The sequence below is a fragment of the Hypanus sabinus genome, chromosome 4 (assembly GCF_030144855.1).
Source record: "Hypanus sabinus isolate sHypSab1 chromosome 4, sHypSab1.hap1, whole genome shotgun sequence".
Lineage (NCBI taxonomy): Eukaryota > Metazoa > Chordata > Chondrichthyes > Myliobatiformes > Dasyatidae > Hypanus > Hypanus sabinus.
Genome location: NC_082709.1, coordinates 60,948,898 through 60,967,278, shown reverse-complemented (window position 1 = coordinate 60,967,278; position 18,381 = coordinate 60,948,898). Strand labels below are relative to the sequence as shown.

Below are 18,381 nucleotides of genomic sequence, written 5' to 3'. Positions count from 1 at the left end.
TCCACACTAGACCGCACACTCTCGCGCAGGAGGACTTAAAACTTAAAAAACCCCCACAAATACTGGAGCGTACGGAGGCAACCGACAGGGAATTCACAGACAGATTGACCCGGCTGACAATGAACATTGAAAAACTGACTAACTCTGGTGCATTAATAAAGTACCTTGTTGAATGTATAAAATATGTCTGTATCAGTATTATCTTGTATTTCCATACAACGTTACATTAGGCTGTTACACATCTATTGTCAGAGAAGTACTTGCATAAATAGGTAAACCACCTTCATACGAGCAAGGACAGAAAACAGGGCAAAGTGAGTATACTTATTTATTCAGTAAGTTATGGATCAAAGTATTTGGTGAGTACATTTCTAACTCTTCTGGCTTCAGTCTCGTTGCCATCTGTTCTGAAATTGTTAGGTTGTGTGGGGGGTTGCGTTCAGGAAAACATTGAAGTGCCTCCATCTGTTCCGGCACATCATGGCAGTGTTTCTAGAAATCTCCGGTTACCCCCTCCACACTACTACTGCCCAAGCAGCATTTTCAAATTTACACACTCTGGAGGGCATTTTAGAAAAGCTCCGTTTTCGGGGGAGGAAAATGCTGTTTCAGTGTGGACGGAGGGTCAAAACGAAGAGAAAAAGCTTCAGTTACAGATTTATCCAGTCTAGTGTGGACGCAGCCTAAATATGGCTTGGCTCAAAGTGAGGAAGAAATATTCACTGCAAATATACATTGCAAATTGCCAATGGATGTAAAAGATCGTCAAAAGTGGAACCTTCAAGTGAGCACGAGTCAGCAATTTGTGTGACACATCCTGAATCCAGCTGATTTAATCTTAAATAAACAAAAACAAAAAACACGAGGAACAATCGCCAGGTCAGCAAGCATCTGGGCAAAGAGGCACAGTTTGCACTTCATCAGGGTTTGTCGGAGGACAAACAAGCTGGGCGAAATGGACCGTCAAGCGCCTTGGTTTGTGTGAATGCATTGTGAGTCTGGGTAATGCATTGCCTGGTTTACTGGGACATGTCAGCAGGGTGATTACGTGCAAATGAAAGGAGACAAATGAGGAGAGGAATGACATGCACAAGTGGCCAGTCCTGATCCAAATATTTATCCCTGATTAAGATCTCACATCACACAAGCGTTAGTTTCAAGTTCACAGCAAGAACTGTGTTCTGTGAAACCACAGCAATTAGAGTCAGAATCAGATTTACTATTAGATGGCATGAAAGTTTTTTGTTTCATGGCAGCAGTACAGTGCAAGAACATAACATTACGATAAATAACAAAAAAAGTGAAAAAAAATAATGAGGTACTTTCCAAGGGTTCATAGACTGTTCTGAAATCTGATGGTGGAGAAATTGAAGCTGTTCCTGAACTGTTGAGTGCAGCAAAAGTAGAAACAGCAAGATATGAAAAATGGAGATTTGGCAGAAGTATTGTCACTGTGGGAGTTGGTTCAGGACAAAAGGTCAAAGTCAAGCTGGTTACTTTGGATTACTTTTGTGTGCGTGACACTTCCAGCGTATGCATAATACACAAGGGAGAATTTCTTATACCAAATATCATGATTAAATTCCAAACGAGAAAACCTGCAAATGCTGGAAATCCAATCAACACACACAAAACGGGGGAGGAAGTCAGCAGGCCAGGCAGCATCTATAGAAAAGAGTACAGTCGGTGTTTTGGGTTGACTGTACTCTTTTCCATAGATGCTGCCTAGCCTGCTGAACATGATAAAATTGATGGTTGGGGCAGCACAATGGCATAGGTGGTAGAACTATTGCCCCACAGCTCCAAGGACTCCAGTTCAATCCTTACCTCCGGAGCTGCTTCTGCGGAGTTTCACGTTCTCCCTGTGACCACTTGGGATTCACCCTGATGCTGTGGTTCCCTCCCACACCCCAAAAACGTGCAGGCCCCTGTATACTGTCCTCAGTATGTGGGTGAGTAGCTGAATGTGGGGGGAGGTTGACAGGAATGTGAGTGAGAATGGTATTGATCTGATAAAGAAATCAATAGGATTGATAGGCTGAAAGGCATTTGTAAAGAAACACAATGGGATAAAATGCTCCAGATAAAGTGCTGTCACCGAGATATTTTTGATTCTTCTCTCCTCAACCTCTGTACCTCGCACTCCAGTTCATTGTCCTCCTATCTTCTCTCAAACTCCATTGAAAATAACATTGATGACACTTCACCCAGCCTCACTGGTGCCCGTCAGCTCAATCAAAGGTCACACCACCCATTGCTCCCTTCCCGTCCCCATTTCATTCCCAAACCCCTTTCTCCAGTCGCTCTTCCCCACCCTCCCATTGGATGGGCTGCCCCTCCAACCCCTGCAACAATTCTGCAGTTGCCAATCAACATTACCCTTTCCCAGACATCTTGCTGGTTACTGGAGACTCACATGTGCATTGCATGCTTGATGTTAGTCATAGTGTCATTAGGTAGAAAACCTACAGCACAATTCAGGTCTTTTGTCCCACAAAGCTGCGCCAAACATGTCCTTACTTTAGAAATTACCTAGGGTTACCCATAGCCCTCTATTTTTCTGAGCTCCATGTACCTGTCCAGGAATCTCTTAAAAGACCCAATTGTATCCTCCACCACCATCGCTGGCAGCCCATTCCACACTCTCACCACTCTGTGTAAAAAAACTTACCTCTGACATCCCCTCTGTATCTACTTCCAAGCACCTTAAAACTGTGCCTTCTCATGCTAGCCATTTCAGCCCTGGGAAAAAGCCTCTGTCTATCCACACGATCAATGCCTCTCATCATCTTGTACACCTCTATCAGGTCACCTCTCATCCTCTGCTGCTCCAAGGAAAAAAGGCCGAGTTCACTCGACCTAATCTCATAATTGCATGCTCCCCAATCCAGGCAACATCCTTGTAAATCTCCTCTGCACCCTTTCTATGGTTTCCACATCCTTCCTGTAGTGAGGCAATCAGAACTGAGCACAATACTCCAAGTGGGGTCTGACCAGGGTCCTATATAGCTGCAACATTACCTCTCAGCTCCTAAATTCAATTCCATGATTGATGAAGGCCAATACACCATATGCCTTCTTAACCACAGAGTCAACCTGTGCAGCAGCTTTGAGTGTCCTATGGACTCGGACCCCAAGATCCCTCTGATCCTCCACACTGCCAAGAGTCTTACCATTAATACTATATTCTGTCATCATATTTGACCTACCAAAATGATCCACCTCACACTTATCTGGGTTGAACTCCATCTGCCACTTCTCAGCCCAGCCTTACATCCTATCAATGTCCCACTGTAACCTCTGACAGCCCTCCACACTATCCACAACAACCCCAACCTTTGTGTCTTCAGCAAAATTCCTAACCCATCCCTCCACTTCTTCATCTAGGTCACTTGTAAAAATCAGAAGAGTAGGGGGGGTCCCAGAACAGAACCCTGAGGCAAACCACTGGTCACTGACCTGTCTACAACCACTTCTTGCCTGCTGTGGGCAAACCAGTTCTGAATCCACAAAGCAATGTCCCCTTGGATCCCATACCTCCTTACTTCTCAATAAGCCTTGCATGGGGTATCTTGTCAAATCTTGCTAAAACTTACTTACACTACATCTACCGCTCTACCTTCATCAATGTGTTTAGTCACATCCTCAAAAAATTCAATCAGGTTCATGAGGCACAACCTGCCTTTCACAAAACCATGCTGACTATTCCTAATCATATTATGCCTCTTCAAATGTTCATAAATCCTGTCTCTCAGGATCTTCTCCATCAACTTACCAACCCCTTAAGTAAAACTCACTGGTCTATAATTTCCTGTGCTATCTTTACTCCCTTTCTTAAATAAGGGAACAACATCTACAACCCTCCAATCCTCCAGAACCTCTCCCATTTCCATTGATGATGCAAAGATCATCGCCAGATGCTCAGCAATCTCCTCCCTTGCTCCCCACAGTACCCTGGGGTAAATCTCATCTGGTTCCAGCGACTTATCCAACTTGATGCTTTCCAAATGCTCCAGCACATCCTCTTTCTTAATATCTACATGCTCAAGCTTTTCTGTCTGCTGCAAGTCATCCCCACAATCGCCAAGATCCTTTTCCATAGTGAATACTGAAGCAAAGTATTCATTAAGTACCTCTGCTATCTCCTCCGGTTCCATACACACTTTTCCACTGTCACACTTGATTGGCCCTATTCTCTCACGTCTTATCCTCTTGCTCTTCACATACTTGTAGAATGCCTGGGGGTTTTCCTTAATCCTGTCTGCCAAGGCCTTTTCATGGCCCCTCTGGCTCTCCTAATTTCTTTTTTAAGCTTCTTTCTGCTAGCCTTATAATCTTCTAGATCTCTATCATTACCTTGATTTTTGAACCTTTTGTAAGCGCTTCTTTTCCTCTTGACTAGATTTACAACAGCCTTTGTACACCATAGTTCCTGTACCCCACCATCCTTTCCATCTCATTGGAACGTGCCTATGCTGAACTCAATGCAAATATCTCCTGAACGTTTGCCACATTTCTTCTGTACATTTCCCTGAGGACATTTGTTCCCAATTTATGCTTCCAAGTTCCTGCCAGATTCCTGCCTTGTATTTCCCCTCACTCCAATTAAACACTTTCCTAACTTGTCTGTCCCTATGCCACTGCAATGCTCTGGTAAAGGAGATAGGGCACACTACCATAGAGAAACAAGCCTTTTGTCACATCTAATCCCTAAGATTTCACATATGATAGTCTTGTAAGTTTATCAGCATCTGCCTAGTTCCATCCACCTGCACTTGGACCACAGCCCCTCATAGCCCTCCCCGCCATGGGCTTATCTAAACCTCCTAAATGTTGAAATTGAACCAGCATCCACCACTTCCGCTGGCAACTCGATCCACCCTCACCACTCACCGAGTGTAGAAGCTCCCCTTACGTTCTGCTTAAACATTTCACCTTTCACCCTTAACCCATGACCTCTAGTTGTAGTTTCAGCCAACCTCAGTGGGAAAAGCCTGTATGCATTTACCCTATCTATACCCCTCATAATTTTGAATACCTCTACCAAAGCTCCCCTGACTCTCCTATGCTCCAGGGAACTAAGTCCTAACCTATTCAACCTTCCCCTGTACTCAGCCCCTCAAGTCTTGGCAACATCTTTGCAAGTTTCCTTTGCATTCTTTCAGACTTATTGATATTTTTCCTGTGAGTGGGAACCAGAACTGCACACAATACTCCAAATTAGGACTCACCTTGTGGTGAACTATGTGCCTGTCGGGACACGCCCCTGCTGACTGCTCCTGTGGCTCCTCCCACAGGCCCCTGTATAAAGGAGATCTGCGGCCTGACGCTCGGCCTCAGTCTCCAAGACATTGTATGATAGACACTCACTCCTGGTTCCTTCTTCCAGTCAATAAAAGCCGATATCTCGCCTTACGTCTCAGTGTGAGTTATTGATGGTGCATCACACCTTAAACAACTCCAACATAATATCCTAACTGCAGTACTCAGTGCCATGATTTATAAAAGCCAATTTGCCAAAAGCTGTCTTTACAGTCCTTTCCACCCGTGACTTCACTTCAAAGAATTATGGATGTGAACTCCCGGTTCCCGTGTTAGTGGGTGAACTTGCTCATTGTCTCATTACTCCGCCTTCATGCTATTCTGCACATGGCCAGAAGGTGGCACTCTGGTTGCATCTTAATCATCACACTGTACAATTTAGAGTTCATGTTACAATTGGACTGAATGTTGCTGAGGCCACAGTACCTGTCTACCCAACAAAGGACATACAGTGGCCACTCTATTAGGTACCTCCTGTGGCCACTGAGTATATGTTCGTGGTCTTCTGTTGCTGTGGCCATTCCACGTCAACGTTCGACATGCTGTGCATTCTGCTCTTCCGCACACCACTGTTGTAACGTGTGGTTATTTGAGTTACTGTCGCCTGCCTGTTGGCTTGAACCAGGCTGGTCGTTCTCGTCTGGCCTCTCTCATCCATGGAACTGCTGCTCACTGGGTGATTTTTAGAGATTTTAGAGACTGATGCACATGAAAATCCCAGATTAGTTTGAGATGCTCAAACCATCCTGATCTCTTCCCCATTCTTATGTTTGGTCTGAACAATACTGTAACTAAATCTTTTGATCATGCCTGTATGCTTTTATGCACCGCGCTGCTGCCTCATGATTGGCTGATTGGATATTTGCATTAACTAGTAGGTGTACAGGTGTACCTAATAAAGTGGCCACTTAGTGCATAGCAGCTTGGGAGGCAACATAAAGGAGGTTCACTAGACTAAAGCCCATTTACAGGAGTTTATTGTATAGAGTTCAGAAGACTGAGGGATGATCTTATTGAATCATATAAGATGCTAAAGGAGATTTAAGTGGGAGATGTTAAAACGATTCTACTAGTGGGAGTGTCATGGACAAGAGAAAATAAGGTGGGAAGGGGTCAGTCATTTAAAACTGAGATAGGTAGAGATTTCTACTTTCAGAGGCTGGTGAGTTTCTGGAATTTGCTGCCCCAGGGGGGCCAGATCATTCTAAGTACTGAAAATGGAGGCAGGTATATTTTTGAAGGATTGGGAGATTTTGAGGTGTGTGTCAAGGCTGGGGTAGGTTGTGTCAAATGGCGTGGCAGGAATGAGGGACCCGGTGACCTACCCCTGCTCCTACTTGTCTTGCATTCCTGTGATCTTCTTGTTTCCAGTTTAGCTGCCCAGCCCCGAGCCTCTCAGCTCAGCATTTCACCCCTCATTCCTCACCAGTTTTCCTGGCAAAGAGCATTCTGGATGTTGATGTATCTGTGCCACCACCGGATTTCTCACCCTGCACCCCTCTCTCCCCTCTCCCTGCCACCACCCCACACTCTGTGATCCTCTGTTTAACGGTTCAGGTGCTGTTGAGACTGCAACGTGTCTGGAAATGCCGACCTCAAAGTTCACCCAGCCCCAGTAACTTCAGTCCTACGAATTACTCAAAGCTACCAGAATAAGCTGCTTTTTAGAAGTTTATTTTGCATCGCCAACATTACGATATTCCTACTGTCAACTTCTTCATCTGGAGTTATCGGACAAGCTCGGTCAAATCTAGCCAGGGATGGGCTCGAGCTCCAGCATCTACACAAAACCCAGATAGGCCCTTCTATTCAGTTTGAGGATAAATTTGTATGGCTTTTTGTAATAGCTTCTCCTGGTACCACAAAGAGGAAGAGTGTCCCTCTGATTAATTCCAGTGGAGTGACAGTGAGCCCTTCTGACTCTGGGTCCACATAACAATGAGACTTTACAACATTGTGATACCATCCCATTTTGTGTGTGTGGAAGTGGATCGTTCTGGCTTTGACTTTAGATGGCCCTGGGGCTTGTGAGCTTGGGATTCAAAGATCTGACACGGGGGCAGCTGCATTGGATCTTGAGGCATCAGGTCTAATAGTCTTCGGTACCACTTTGAAGTGTTTATGACTGTGTCTTACTGACTTAGAGCATTGCATCTTTATGGCATGGGGTTCATACTACAGGGTCTTAAGGCACTTAGTCTTACAAGTGTGGGGTCTTTATGATTAGATCTTGTGGCATTGCAAGTTAAGGAGTTTTGGCTTATTGTTTTGCATATTTATTACACTATGTCCATATTATTTGGTCTTAAATGGAAGCAGTGGAGTGGATATGATTGTGTCTGTGGTATTTGTCTTACAGTGTAGTCCATGATACTGTTCTATGACATTGGGTTCTATAATCATTGGATCTCATACCATTCAGCCTTAAGGCATTCAATCTTTGTGTTGAGTTTGTTTCATTGAATCTTGTGCAAATGGCTCTGATTTTTTGTGTTTATGGCCCTAATGGTGGGTCAATGGTACAGGAAGGTTATAACAATGAGTGTAAATTTCTGGGTTTTATCGTATGGCTTTGTATTTTAGTAGTTTGGATCTTATTGCTTCTTCACGACGTTAAGTTTGAATAGCACTGGGCCTTTGTAGGAGCAGGTTCTTGATGGAATTGTGACAAAATAGGGTGCATATGTATGAAAGAACAAAGATTGTGGGAAAAATCCCCATACAATGAACACTGTGTTGAGGGAAAAAAAATAAAACGAGACAGGAGTAATGGCAGCAAGGAAATGAAAGAGTGAACCGGGACACCAGTGACCTGATCAGAACAATATGTGCTTCAAATTAGACGGAATCTTTTCTACACCGTGTATTAACTGGAGATCTACCTCTGGTAATTTGAAGTCCCTTTGAACTGGAGTCACGTAATATGAAGGCTTTGAGAAAACAGAATATGGATTGGTGGCAATCTCGGGAAGGTTCAGAAGGCCAGTTTTGTCAATCTCATACATGGCCTCCCCTTGCCCCGACAAGGGAGCTTTCCCAACGGTTGAATGTCGGCGAGAAGTGCTGGTGATCTTGGCAATCATCTCCTTCTTAAAGGTTTTCCAGAAGTTATTTCTGATGAAGAGCTCGCAGAGCTTGTTATCGCTGTAAGCAAAAGGGAGTGAAAACGGCCATTAGTCTCAAGAACTCTACAACTTCTTCTCAGTATTATTTATTTACTTCTTTATTTATTATTTTCACCATTTATTCTCCTTTGCACATTGGATGTTTGTCAGTCTTTGTCAGTAATTTCTATTGTATTTCTTTATTTTCCTATAAATGCCTATAAGAAATGAACTTCAGGGTAGTATACAGTGACATATGTACTCTGATAACAAATTTACTCTGAACTTTGAGCAATGGTTGTCAGAAGAACAGCAGTGAAGTGACTGCCCACAGGGAGTTCACAGCAGAGGGTGCGAGCGATGTGATCTGGCTCCTGTCAAAGAACGGTTGAATTTGGGGCATAAATAACAAACATGGGTATGTATACAGTTGGAAAACAGTGTCGTACGGTGGTACCAGAGACACAACCTCCAGTTCTGTCAGTTTCAACAACAACTCGGGAAACTCGACACCATACACATAGAGAGGGGCAGTCCATCCGCATCCTCTCACCCACACTGCCACTGACTGCAGTGTGGGCGCACTGCAGCAACTCCCCAAGGAGCCAGAGGGGCAAGAGGACTAAAAGCGCAGGGAATTTGGGGCATAAATAACAAACATGGGAGCCACCAACTGGGAGCTACCTCCAGGCTGGGCACCATCCTGATCTGGAAATATTATCACCATTCCTTCGCTGTGGCTGGGTCAACATGGTGGAGCTCCCTCCCTAGCAGAGTGGTGGGTGCAGCCACCGCGCAGGGGCTGCAGCAGTTCAGGAAGAAAGCTCGCCACCATCTTCTCAAAGGCAACAGATGGTGGGGAAATGCCCACATACCTTGAACACATAAATAATAATAAAGTTCCTTTGGTGTCTGTAGGCTGACGACACATAATTTGGTCCATTTTATCACTCTGGGGAAGATACTGAGCACAAGGAGCTTCCAGTTTTTTGCAGGGAGGTAATGGCTATTACAAGGTGGCATAGTTTAAAGGTGATGGTGCGTCAGGAGGGGACGTCAGAGGTATGTTTTACACAGAGACCAGTGGGTGCTGCCAGGGGTGGTGGTAGAGACTGATACATTAGGGGGCATTTAAGAAACACTTCGATTGGCGTGCAGTTGAAAGAGAAATGGAGGGCCATTTGGGAGGGGACAGATGGATTGATCTTGAGCAGGTTAAAAGATTGGCACAACTCTGCGGCCCGAACACCCTGTTCTGTGGAACAATGCACTGAACTGTGCACTTTATATCTGACTTCTGCTTAATCCCTCCTTCCCTGTCAGGAAGTTGCCTTGGGCCTGCCTGCCACGGCAGAGCTGGTCAGTCACTGGCACACGACGCCCCACCTGCACGTTCCTCCCCCTCCCTCCACTGCACCCTCTCTTCTCACCTGGGGTAAACAGACTGCAGGTTCTTGACCTTCTGCAGGGTTTTGTGGTCGGCTATTTTGGCAAAGGTCTCCATGTCAATCCTCACAACCTTGGTGCCTACGCTCTTGATGTTGAAGGCCCGCTTGTCCTTAAGGTTATTGGGCTTGAAGTATTGATGCAAGCCCTGCAGGCAGGAAGCAGCATTGCTGTTAGGAGCCTCAGTCAGCTGGCCGCAACATCAAATGTAGCGCAAAGAGCCATACAGGCCCTTCAGCCCACTCTGTCTGTGCCAACCCATTTCCCTGTACTTGGCCTTCACTTTCTGTGCCATGGGGCTTCAAATATAATTAATTTCTGGGTGCCCTGAGAGCCCTTGCTTCATTGGACAGTATATTACAGATTCTAACCACCCCTCTGGGTTAAAAAGTTCCTCAAATGCTCTTCAATTCCTTTCTTTTAGGGCCAGATGGCCTACTCCTGCTCCTATTTCTTATGTTATCTCCTTTAGCTTAAACCTATGCCCTTGGGTTGTGGGCACTTCTGCTAAGGGGGAAAAGTTCCTCACTATTTACCCCATGTTCCTCATCATTCTGTAGTCCCCCAGCCTCCCCCAGCCCCCACACACACAAACAGGTCCCTTCTCAACCTCCGCTGCTCCAAGATTAACAAACCCAGCCTACCCAGTCTATCATGTTGAGTGACACTGCCACTGTGCTGAATGGGATCCAAGATAAGGCATCCATCTTTTATCAGATCTATAGATGCTTTCGGTGGAAGGCACTCAGACCACAGCACCACAGCACCACAGCATCCCACAGCAGCTTCCTGACTTGGTTATCCCTCTCTTGCGAGTGCCAACTGGAATCCCAACCTTTGTTTGAGGGTTCAAGCAGCAATTCAAAGTAACAAGCCAATGTACAGAAGCTACATCTTGAGGCATGGTGGTGAGGGTAGCATGCTATGGACAGACCAAAGCGAACAATCCTGACCTGCCACAGCCGGTTGTGACTGGCTGGCCCATTAAATAACTATTGGAATGGTGGAACACCGGCAAAGGTGAAGCCATGTGAGAGTACAAGTGGCATAATCAGACGAGGCCTAATGCTGAGGCCCTGTCTTTGCCCCCATCTTTACCTCAGCCAACCAAACTGACATCTGGACAAGTACATGGATAGGAAGGGTTTGGAGTGTCAGGGACCAAATGCAGGGTAGGGAAACCAGCTCATCACCTTGACCGACATGAAAAAGATGGGCTGAAGGACTTGTCTCCTTAACTATGATTTGATGCTTCTTGTGAGATAAAGATCTCAATCTTACAGGAGTGGATAACATCCAGACGTGGTACTGAAGCCCGTTCCTTGTGACAAAGCCAAGTGTCCGAGCAGGCATCTGCTTTGCAGTTAGCAACACCCCTTGGGTTGCACAAACAAGAAGCTTAATCTGATTTTAAATGCCCCATTAAGCCATTTGGTCTCTTCTTATCAGTTATTCCCTCTGCTCTACATATACTCCTGCCCACACTTTTCTGCTAACTAAAACTAACTAATTTTGTTCTTTTTCCCAATTCTGATGAAGGGTCCCAGATTTCTGAATAATCGGATTAAGGATTATTCAACCTTTACTATACAAAGATTAGTAAGTTAGCACAACATCATAGGCTGAAGTGCATGTACTATTCTATGTTCTAGAAACGTTCAGGGAACATTGTCAAAAATCACTGAGATTTTACTGCTGCTGCGATTTCTCTCCTAGATTTGATTGCAGCCACACTCTGGAGATTAGCCTGAACAATCTCAGGGCCCTGGCAACCCTGGGCTCTGGTCTCTTTTCCACAGGATGGACCAAGGTGAATCGAGTGCAATTAGCAGTACTGCAAAAGGTTAGCTGTGGAGATGTGGCCAAAGCGGTAGCTTCAATAACGGTAGCAGCGCTACTGCAGTCATGATACATTCAGAGGGCACAAAGGCAGAGCTGGTAAAGCCATCGCCTCACAACACCAGAGGCCCAGGTTCAATTCTGACCTCCAGCTCTGTCTGCACTTTCTTCTGACCACCATACGGACCTCACCCTGGTGCTCCAGTTTCCTCCCACTTCCCGGAGATGTGCTGTAAGTTAGGTGAGTGGCAGATTTGGTGAGAATGTGGGACAAACTTTTAACGTGGGAATAATGTAGCAACAGTGAAAAATGAGTAGTTAACAGTTGGCATGGACTCCGTGGGGTAAACTGCCTGTTCCCACACTGCGAATCTCTTCGATTCTCCCACATGGGTTTTGCTGACAACAAATTGTCGGAGGTGGTGAACACTATTATCGTTTAGTCTGCTAGAGATTTTGGGACACTTTCAAAGTGTGGATGGCACAGTAATGTAATGGTCAATATCTCGCTTTACAGCACCAGCTACAAGACCGGGCTCAGTTCCTGCATGCTCTCCCCGTGACTGTGTGCACACCCTCTGGGTGCTCCGACTTCCCCCACATTCACGGGTTAGGCTCAGCAAGTTGTGGGCATGCTGAGATGGCGCCAGAAACAGGACGACACCTGCGAGCTCTCCCCAGCACAACTGACTGTATTGGACTTTGATGCAAACAACACGTTTTGATGTACACGTGACAAATAAAGCTCCACGGTAAAAACTTACAAAGACATCTCCCGGTAGAATTGAATCTACCTGCATGTAGACAGCGACTGCCAGGGCTTTGGGGAGCTGTGAAAGGCGAGTGGCGGAAAACTGCCGGGACAGCTTCCTCGAGGTCAAGGGAATGTCTTCGGAAAGTACGCTGACGGCACTGCAAGCACAGGGAAATAGATCATGGGATTACAAACAGGTTTTTCTATAGTTTAACCTACGGCCACTTATCCAGAGCCGACTCTGACCTTCAAGTGATTTAAGGAAAATTAATAAGTGGGAATGTAGTAACATTCCATCTGCCACTCAAGCCTAAATCATTTATGGCTATTCTTAGTACCATTTCCCTAAATTTAATTGAATGAGTATCCACAGTCTTATTGAAGGAGTGAGATCAGATTACTGCCACCTTGCACATTTACTTTTATAATTCACTCACCGTGAGCCAAAGGGGCTGTACATTCCGGTTCTGATGGCAGTATCTTCAAGACTGAAACTCAAATGAAAGGAAGTCATTTTTAACCATCTGCAAATGCTGGAAATTTGAAACAGAAACCGAAATTTCTGGAGAAACCCCAGCAGGGCTGTATCATGAACCGCTTCTCTCCCCCACAGTTGCTACCTGACCTGCTGAGATTTTCCAGAAGTTTCTCTTTCCTGTCCTAAACCCTTGGACTTGCTAAACCTACAGCTGTCTCTCCTCCTCTTAGGAAGCTCTAACAAGAGGGGAGGCCTGTCTACGTTTGAAATTTTGGGACCGCTGCTGTTTTCAATTTATATTAATGATTTGGATAAGCACATAACAAATAAACTAGTAAAGTTTGCCAATGACACAAAATTCGGTGGACGGGCTGATAACATTCAGGCAGCAGAATCAATACAGTAAGATCTAAACAAAATTGAGATGTGGGGAGATAAATGGCAGATGAAATTTAATGTAAGTAAATGTGAAGTATTACATATAAAAATATACATGGAGGGTCTTGAGTTAGAAAGTGCACTGTATGAGGATTTGGGTGTCCTGGCAGACTCATCGCTATCAACATCCAGGCAGTGCACAGAAGCGATTAGGAAGGCTAATAGAACAGTGGGCTATATAATGCACACGGTGGTGTTCAAGTCTAGAGACATTTCCCTGAAGCTGTATTATGGGTTTTTGAAGCCACACCTTGAGTACTGTGTACAGTTTTGGTCTCCATATTGTGTAAGGGTGTTAAAGCACTAGAGAGAGTTCAGAGAAGGGTGACTAGACTCACTCCAGGTCTTCAGGGTATGAGTTATAAAGAAAGATTGGACAAATTAAATCTTTTTAGCCTAAGTAGACATAGAATGAGAGGAGCCATGATAGAAGTGTTCAAAATCATTAGGGGTATAAGTAAGGATTCCAGCTGCTTCTTCAAAATTAATCCAACATCAAGGACGCAGGACCACAGGTGGAGACCGGCCAAAGGGAGATTTCAGATTAACATCAGGAAGCTTTTCTTTACACAGCGAGTTGTGGACACATGGAACAAACTACCTAGTTGTGTAGTTGGCAGTAGTACCTTAGACACTTACAAATATAAACTCAATAGTTATTTCAATACACTATGTGAATAGGAATTTGGCAAGCTTTGTTGAACCAAATGGCCTTTTCTTGCCAAAAACTTTCTAACATTCTAAAAACCCACTTCAATATTATTTAAGTGGCTTGGTGAGGGGGAGGGGGGAGGGTTAAATATTCCAAGAAACACGGTTAGTGGCTTCACTAACATTAATGATGAGTCATCAAATTGCATAAGTTACATTGACAAGTGTACCTGCCCATGTTTTGAGGATTCCACTGTTTCATCATTATATTTGGAGTTGAACCAAAAGGTGTTGAATCCTGCATCACAGAGGAATTACTTAGCCAAGGATCTTCGCCATCTTTCTTCTTGTTGCCTGGATGGGATTGTCTAAAGCTCTTAGAAGGGTCTCCCTTATTTGACAGGTTAGGCAGTTGTTTCTGCTGCCGATACAATGAAGCTCTTCGACTCGTTAAGTTCAGCAATCCTTTATCAATCTTAAAAGTAGCTGTCATTAAAAACAATGAAATACATCTACTTCACAACATCTCCAAGCAAGGACATCTTTAAGTCAGTTAGAAGACCCAAGCCAATTTAATCAATGGTTAAGCCAGTCTCAAACATTAAACTAATTTAGCCACTCCCTTTAACGATGCCATTCGACTGTGGCCTGAGTCGTCACCGTCAAGGTGGGGTAATAGCAACATACAGCATGGAAACCCATCACTTCCCTCTCCCAGCACTTGGCCTGAAGCCATTAATGCAAGTGGCACATGGATGATAGGAAGATGGAGGGTTATGTGAGAGGGAAAGGTTAGATTGATCTTAGGGGGGCACAACATCATGGTCCAAAGGGCCTGTACTCTGCTTTAATGGTCTATGTTCTTCAAGTTCCTGTCTAGACACTTCTTCAATGCTGAGAGTGACTCCCCTCTGTCAGCAAAAGCATTTCAGATGCCCACCGCTTTCCAAGTGAAAACAATCTCCTACAAATCCTCTCCAAATCCTCACCCCTTACCTCAAGCCTACTAGGTCCTTTAGCTTCTTTCACTTCTGATAAGGGAAACATTTCCTATGGTGTATCTTATTTATACCGCTCATAATTTTACATTTTACACGTTCCCTTTTAACTTTTGCTTAAGAGACAATAGGTTTGACCTCTCCACTCTCCCTCTGTAACCAAAACAGCTCGATCCTAAGTGACGTCCCGGTGACCCTTCCCTGCATTGCTGAGTGGTGACCAGAACTACACACAGTTCTCCTGCTGAGCCACAACCAACGTTTCATTAGCGTGGACGGAAAACCACCTGCCCTGACCGCACTATCCATCTGCACCGTCACCTGGATCTCTGGGCTTGCACGCGGGCCACTGCCTGCCTATGCACCCAGGCTCTGTTATGTCAGTGACCATGTTCACTCTCACTCTCTTCGCTCAGGCAGAGTGCAGTGCGCAGTGACAATACCTACCTTCCCGTGCCGTCAGGGCACCCCCAAATCCAGCCTGTGTCATCACCAGCAAATCTGACCCAACTTAACGGCAATATCCATGGTCAACTCTGACCGACGGAGGCCCTCACCTCACAATTCCATGACTCCGTATAGAAAGGAATATAAACATGGTAGGGTTTTTGCTTTACACCCTCTTGTCCCTTACCATGGGAGGTAGCTTCCCTACGTCTACCCTTCAAATCCATTATTTACCTTGAACACCTCATTAGGAAGGGTCACTGACCTGAAGAGTTAATGATTGTTTCTCCCTACTTGACCTGAGATTTTCTATTTTAATTTCAGATTGCCAGCATCCACACATCATTACGCATGTGTCCAGTCATCCTCCTACACCCCAAGGAATTTAAAACTACAATGAACAGCCCTTGCTGTTTAACTTTATCAGCTCCAGTTCTCAGTGGATTGTAACCTGACCACCAGTGGTACAATGGTGTGTTCACCAGCTTCCAAAAACCTCTCTCCCACCCCAGTCTTCCAATAGCTAAAGCTCAGATAATTCCACCAGCCAGGGTCATTCCCAGAGCAGCTCCCCGTGCATTCAACTGTTTCCCAGTTCTCACCAATGGACTCCATGCCTTTGTGGGTGCTTTTGATGAAGGGAAACTCCCGGTCAATGAATCTGTGGTAGGAAATACACTGAGAGAGATCCACCAGTCGCAGTATCACAAAGCGGCCCTGTAGATGGACAGAGATAATCAGAGAGGGTCCTGGGGGAGGGAAGTGGGAACCCCCAAATATGAGGGTTCAGGAGCCAGAGGGAGCAAGGGGCTGGTTGATGGGTGTTAATGGTATAAAGTAGGAACAAACCACCCATAACGGAAGTGGGACAAACAGCAGGCAGCCAATCAGCATCAGGAATGCTCACACCACTCCTTCAGCATGCATTTCATGTGTAACTCATGATGGTTGATGGTCAGCAGGTAGAAAGGAAGGAGGACGTTCCATCAGGAAGAACTGGTTCTTCTTTTCTCGGCTCAACAAGGTTACACAGGTGACCCCTCCCAGTTATGGAAGCAGAGAGTTGCATTCCTAGAAAACGTGTCACAATTTTACGTGACACAAAGCTGCACCATCGGAACTTGCATTGAGAATTGCGAGTAGAGAAAAGGTAAATGTTGTGTTGATTTAGGCTACGTCCACACTAGACTGGATAATTTTGAAAATGCCAGTTTTGCGTAAAAACACTAGGTGTTTTTAAAAATATCTCTGTCCATATTAAAAATGGATAATTTGGCGAATCTCCATCTACTGCGCATGCACAGGATACATCTACTGAAAGCAAGTGACATGTTTGGTGTCAAATCTCGCTGTGAAAGAGTTTAGTTACAGACTAGAAAAACTTAAATGATGGACAGCTGTTGGCTCTCGCACAGGAGGACTTAAAGCTAAATAAAAAACAAATACTGGAGCGTACGGAGGCAACCGACAGGAAGTTCATGGACTGCATGACCCGGCTGATGATGAACATCGAAAAACTGACGAACTCTGTTGCATTAATAAAGCCCCTTGTTAAATGTATAAAACATGTCTGCATTAGTATTATCTTGTATTTCCATACAATGTTACATTAGGCTGTCACACATCTATTGTCAAAGAAGTACTTCTCAGAGAAGCACTGGTGCCCCACAAGGCTGTGTACTCAGCCCCCTGCTGTACTCATTGTACACCCATGATTGTGTAGCCAAGTTTCCATCAAACTCAATATACAAGTTTGCTGATGACACCACAACTGTAGGCCGTATCTCAGTAATGATGAGTTTGAGTAGAGAGAGGAAATTAAGAACCTGGTGGCATGGTGCGAAGACAATAACCTATCCCTCAACGTCAGCAAGATGAAAGAATTGGTTGTTGACTTCAGAAGGAGTAGCGGACCACACTACCCCATCTACATCGGTGGTGCGCAGGTGAAACAGATCAAAAGCTTTAAGTTCCTCGGGGTGAATATCACAAATGACCTGACTTGGTCTAACCAAGCAGAGTCCACTGCCAAGAAGGCCCACCAGCGCCTTTACTTCCTGAGAAAGCTGAAAAAATTTGGTCTGTCCCCTAAAACCCTCACTAATTTTTATAGATGCACCGTAGAAAGCATTCTTCTAGGGTGCATCACAACCTGGTATGGAAGTTGTCCTGTCCAAGACTGGAAGAAGCTGCAGAAGATCGTGAACATAGCCCAGCACATCACACAAACCAACCTTCCATCCTTGGACTCACTTTACACTGCACGCTGTTGGAGCAGTTCTGCCAGGATAATCAAGGACACGACCCACCCAGCCAACACACTTTTTGTCTCTCTTCTCTCCGGGAGAAGGTTCAGGAGCTTGAAGACTCGTACGGCCAGATTTGGGAACAGCTTCTTTCCAACTGTGATAAGACTGCTGAACGGATCCTGACCCGGATCTGGGCCGTACCTTCCAAATTTCCGGACCTGTCTCTTGGTTTTTCTTGCATTACCTTACTTTCGCTTTTCTATTTTTAATTTATGATTTATAATTTAAATTTTTATTATACTTACTATCAATTTGTACTCCAGGGAGCACGAAGCACAGAATCAAATATTGCTGTGATGATTGTAAGCTCTAGTATCAATTGTCTGGTGAAAATAACGTATTACTTACTTACTTGCATAAATAGGTAAACCACCTTCATACGAGCAAGGACAGAAAACAGGGCAAAGTGAGAATGCTTATTTATTTAGTAAGTTATGGGTCAAAGTATTTGGTGAGTACATTTCTAACTCTTCTGGCTTCAGTCTTGTTGCCGTCTTGCCATTTTAGTGTGGATGGAGGATAAAAACGAAAAGAAAAAGCTTCGGTTACGGATTTATCCGCTGTAGTGTGGACGTAGCATTAGAGTCATACTGCA

The 18,381-nt window shown here is 44.9% G+C and overlaps 1 protein-coding gene across 1 annotated transcript in view; it reads right to left on the bottom strand.

Moving 5' to 3' along the window:
* Nucleotides 1–7,000: 7,000 nt before the first annotated feature.
* Nucleotides 7,001–18,381, bottom strand: part of LOC132392121 (cyclic nucleotide-binding domain-containing protein 2-like) — a 39,344-nt gene continuing 27,963 nt past the window's right edge. Inside the window, exons 10-15 of the mRNA XM_059965970.1 lie at nucleotides 16,080–16,194; nucleotides 14,263–14,518; nucleotides 12,903–12,953; nucleotides 12,476–12,623; nucleotides 9,857–10,020; nucleotides 7,001–8,466 (exon numbers count right to left, since the gene is read on the bottom strand). Of these exons, the coding sequence (XP_059821953.1) occupies nucleotides 8,139–8,466; nucleotides 9,857–10,020; nucleotides 12,476–12,623; nucleotides 12,903–12,953; nucleotides 14,263–14,518; nucleotides 16,080–16,194 (1,062 nt within the window). The 3' untranslated portion in view covers nucleotides 7,001–8,138. The remainder of the gene's footprint in view (nucleotides 8,467–9,856; nucleotides 10,021–12,475; nucleotides 12,624–12,902; nucleotides 12,954–14,262; nucleotides 14,519–16,079; nucleotides 16,195–18,381) is intronic.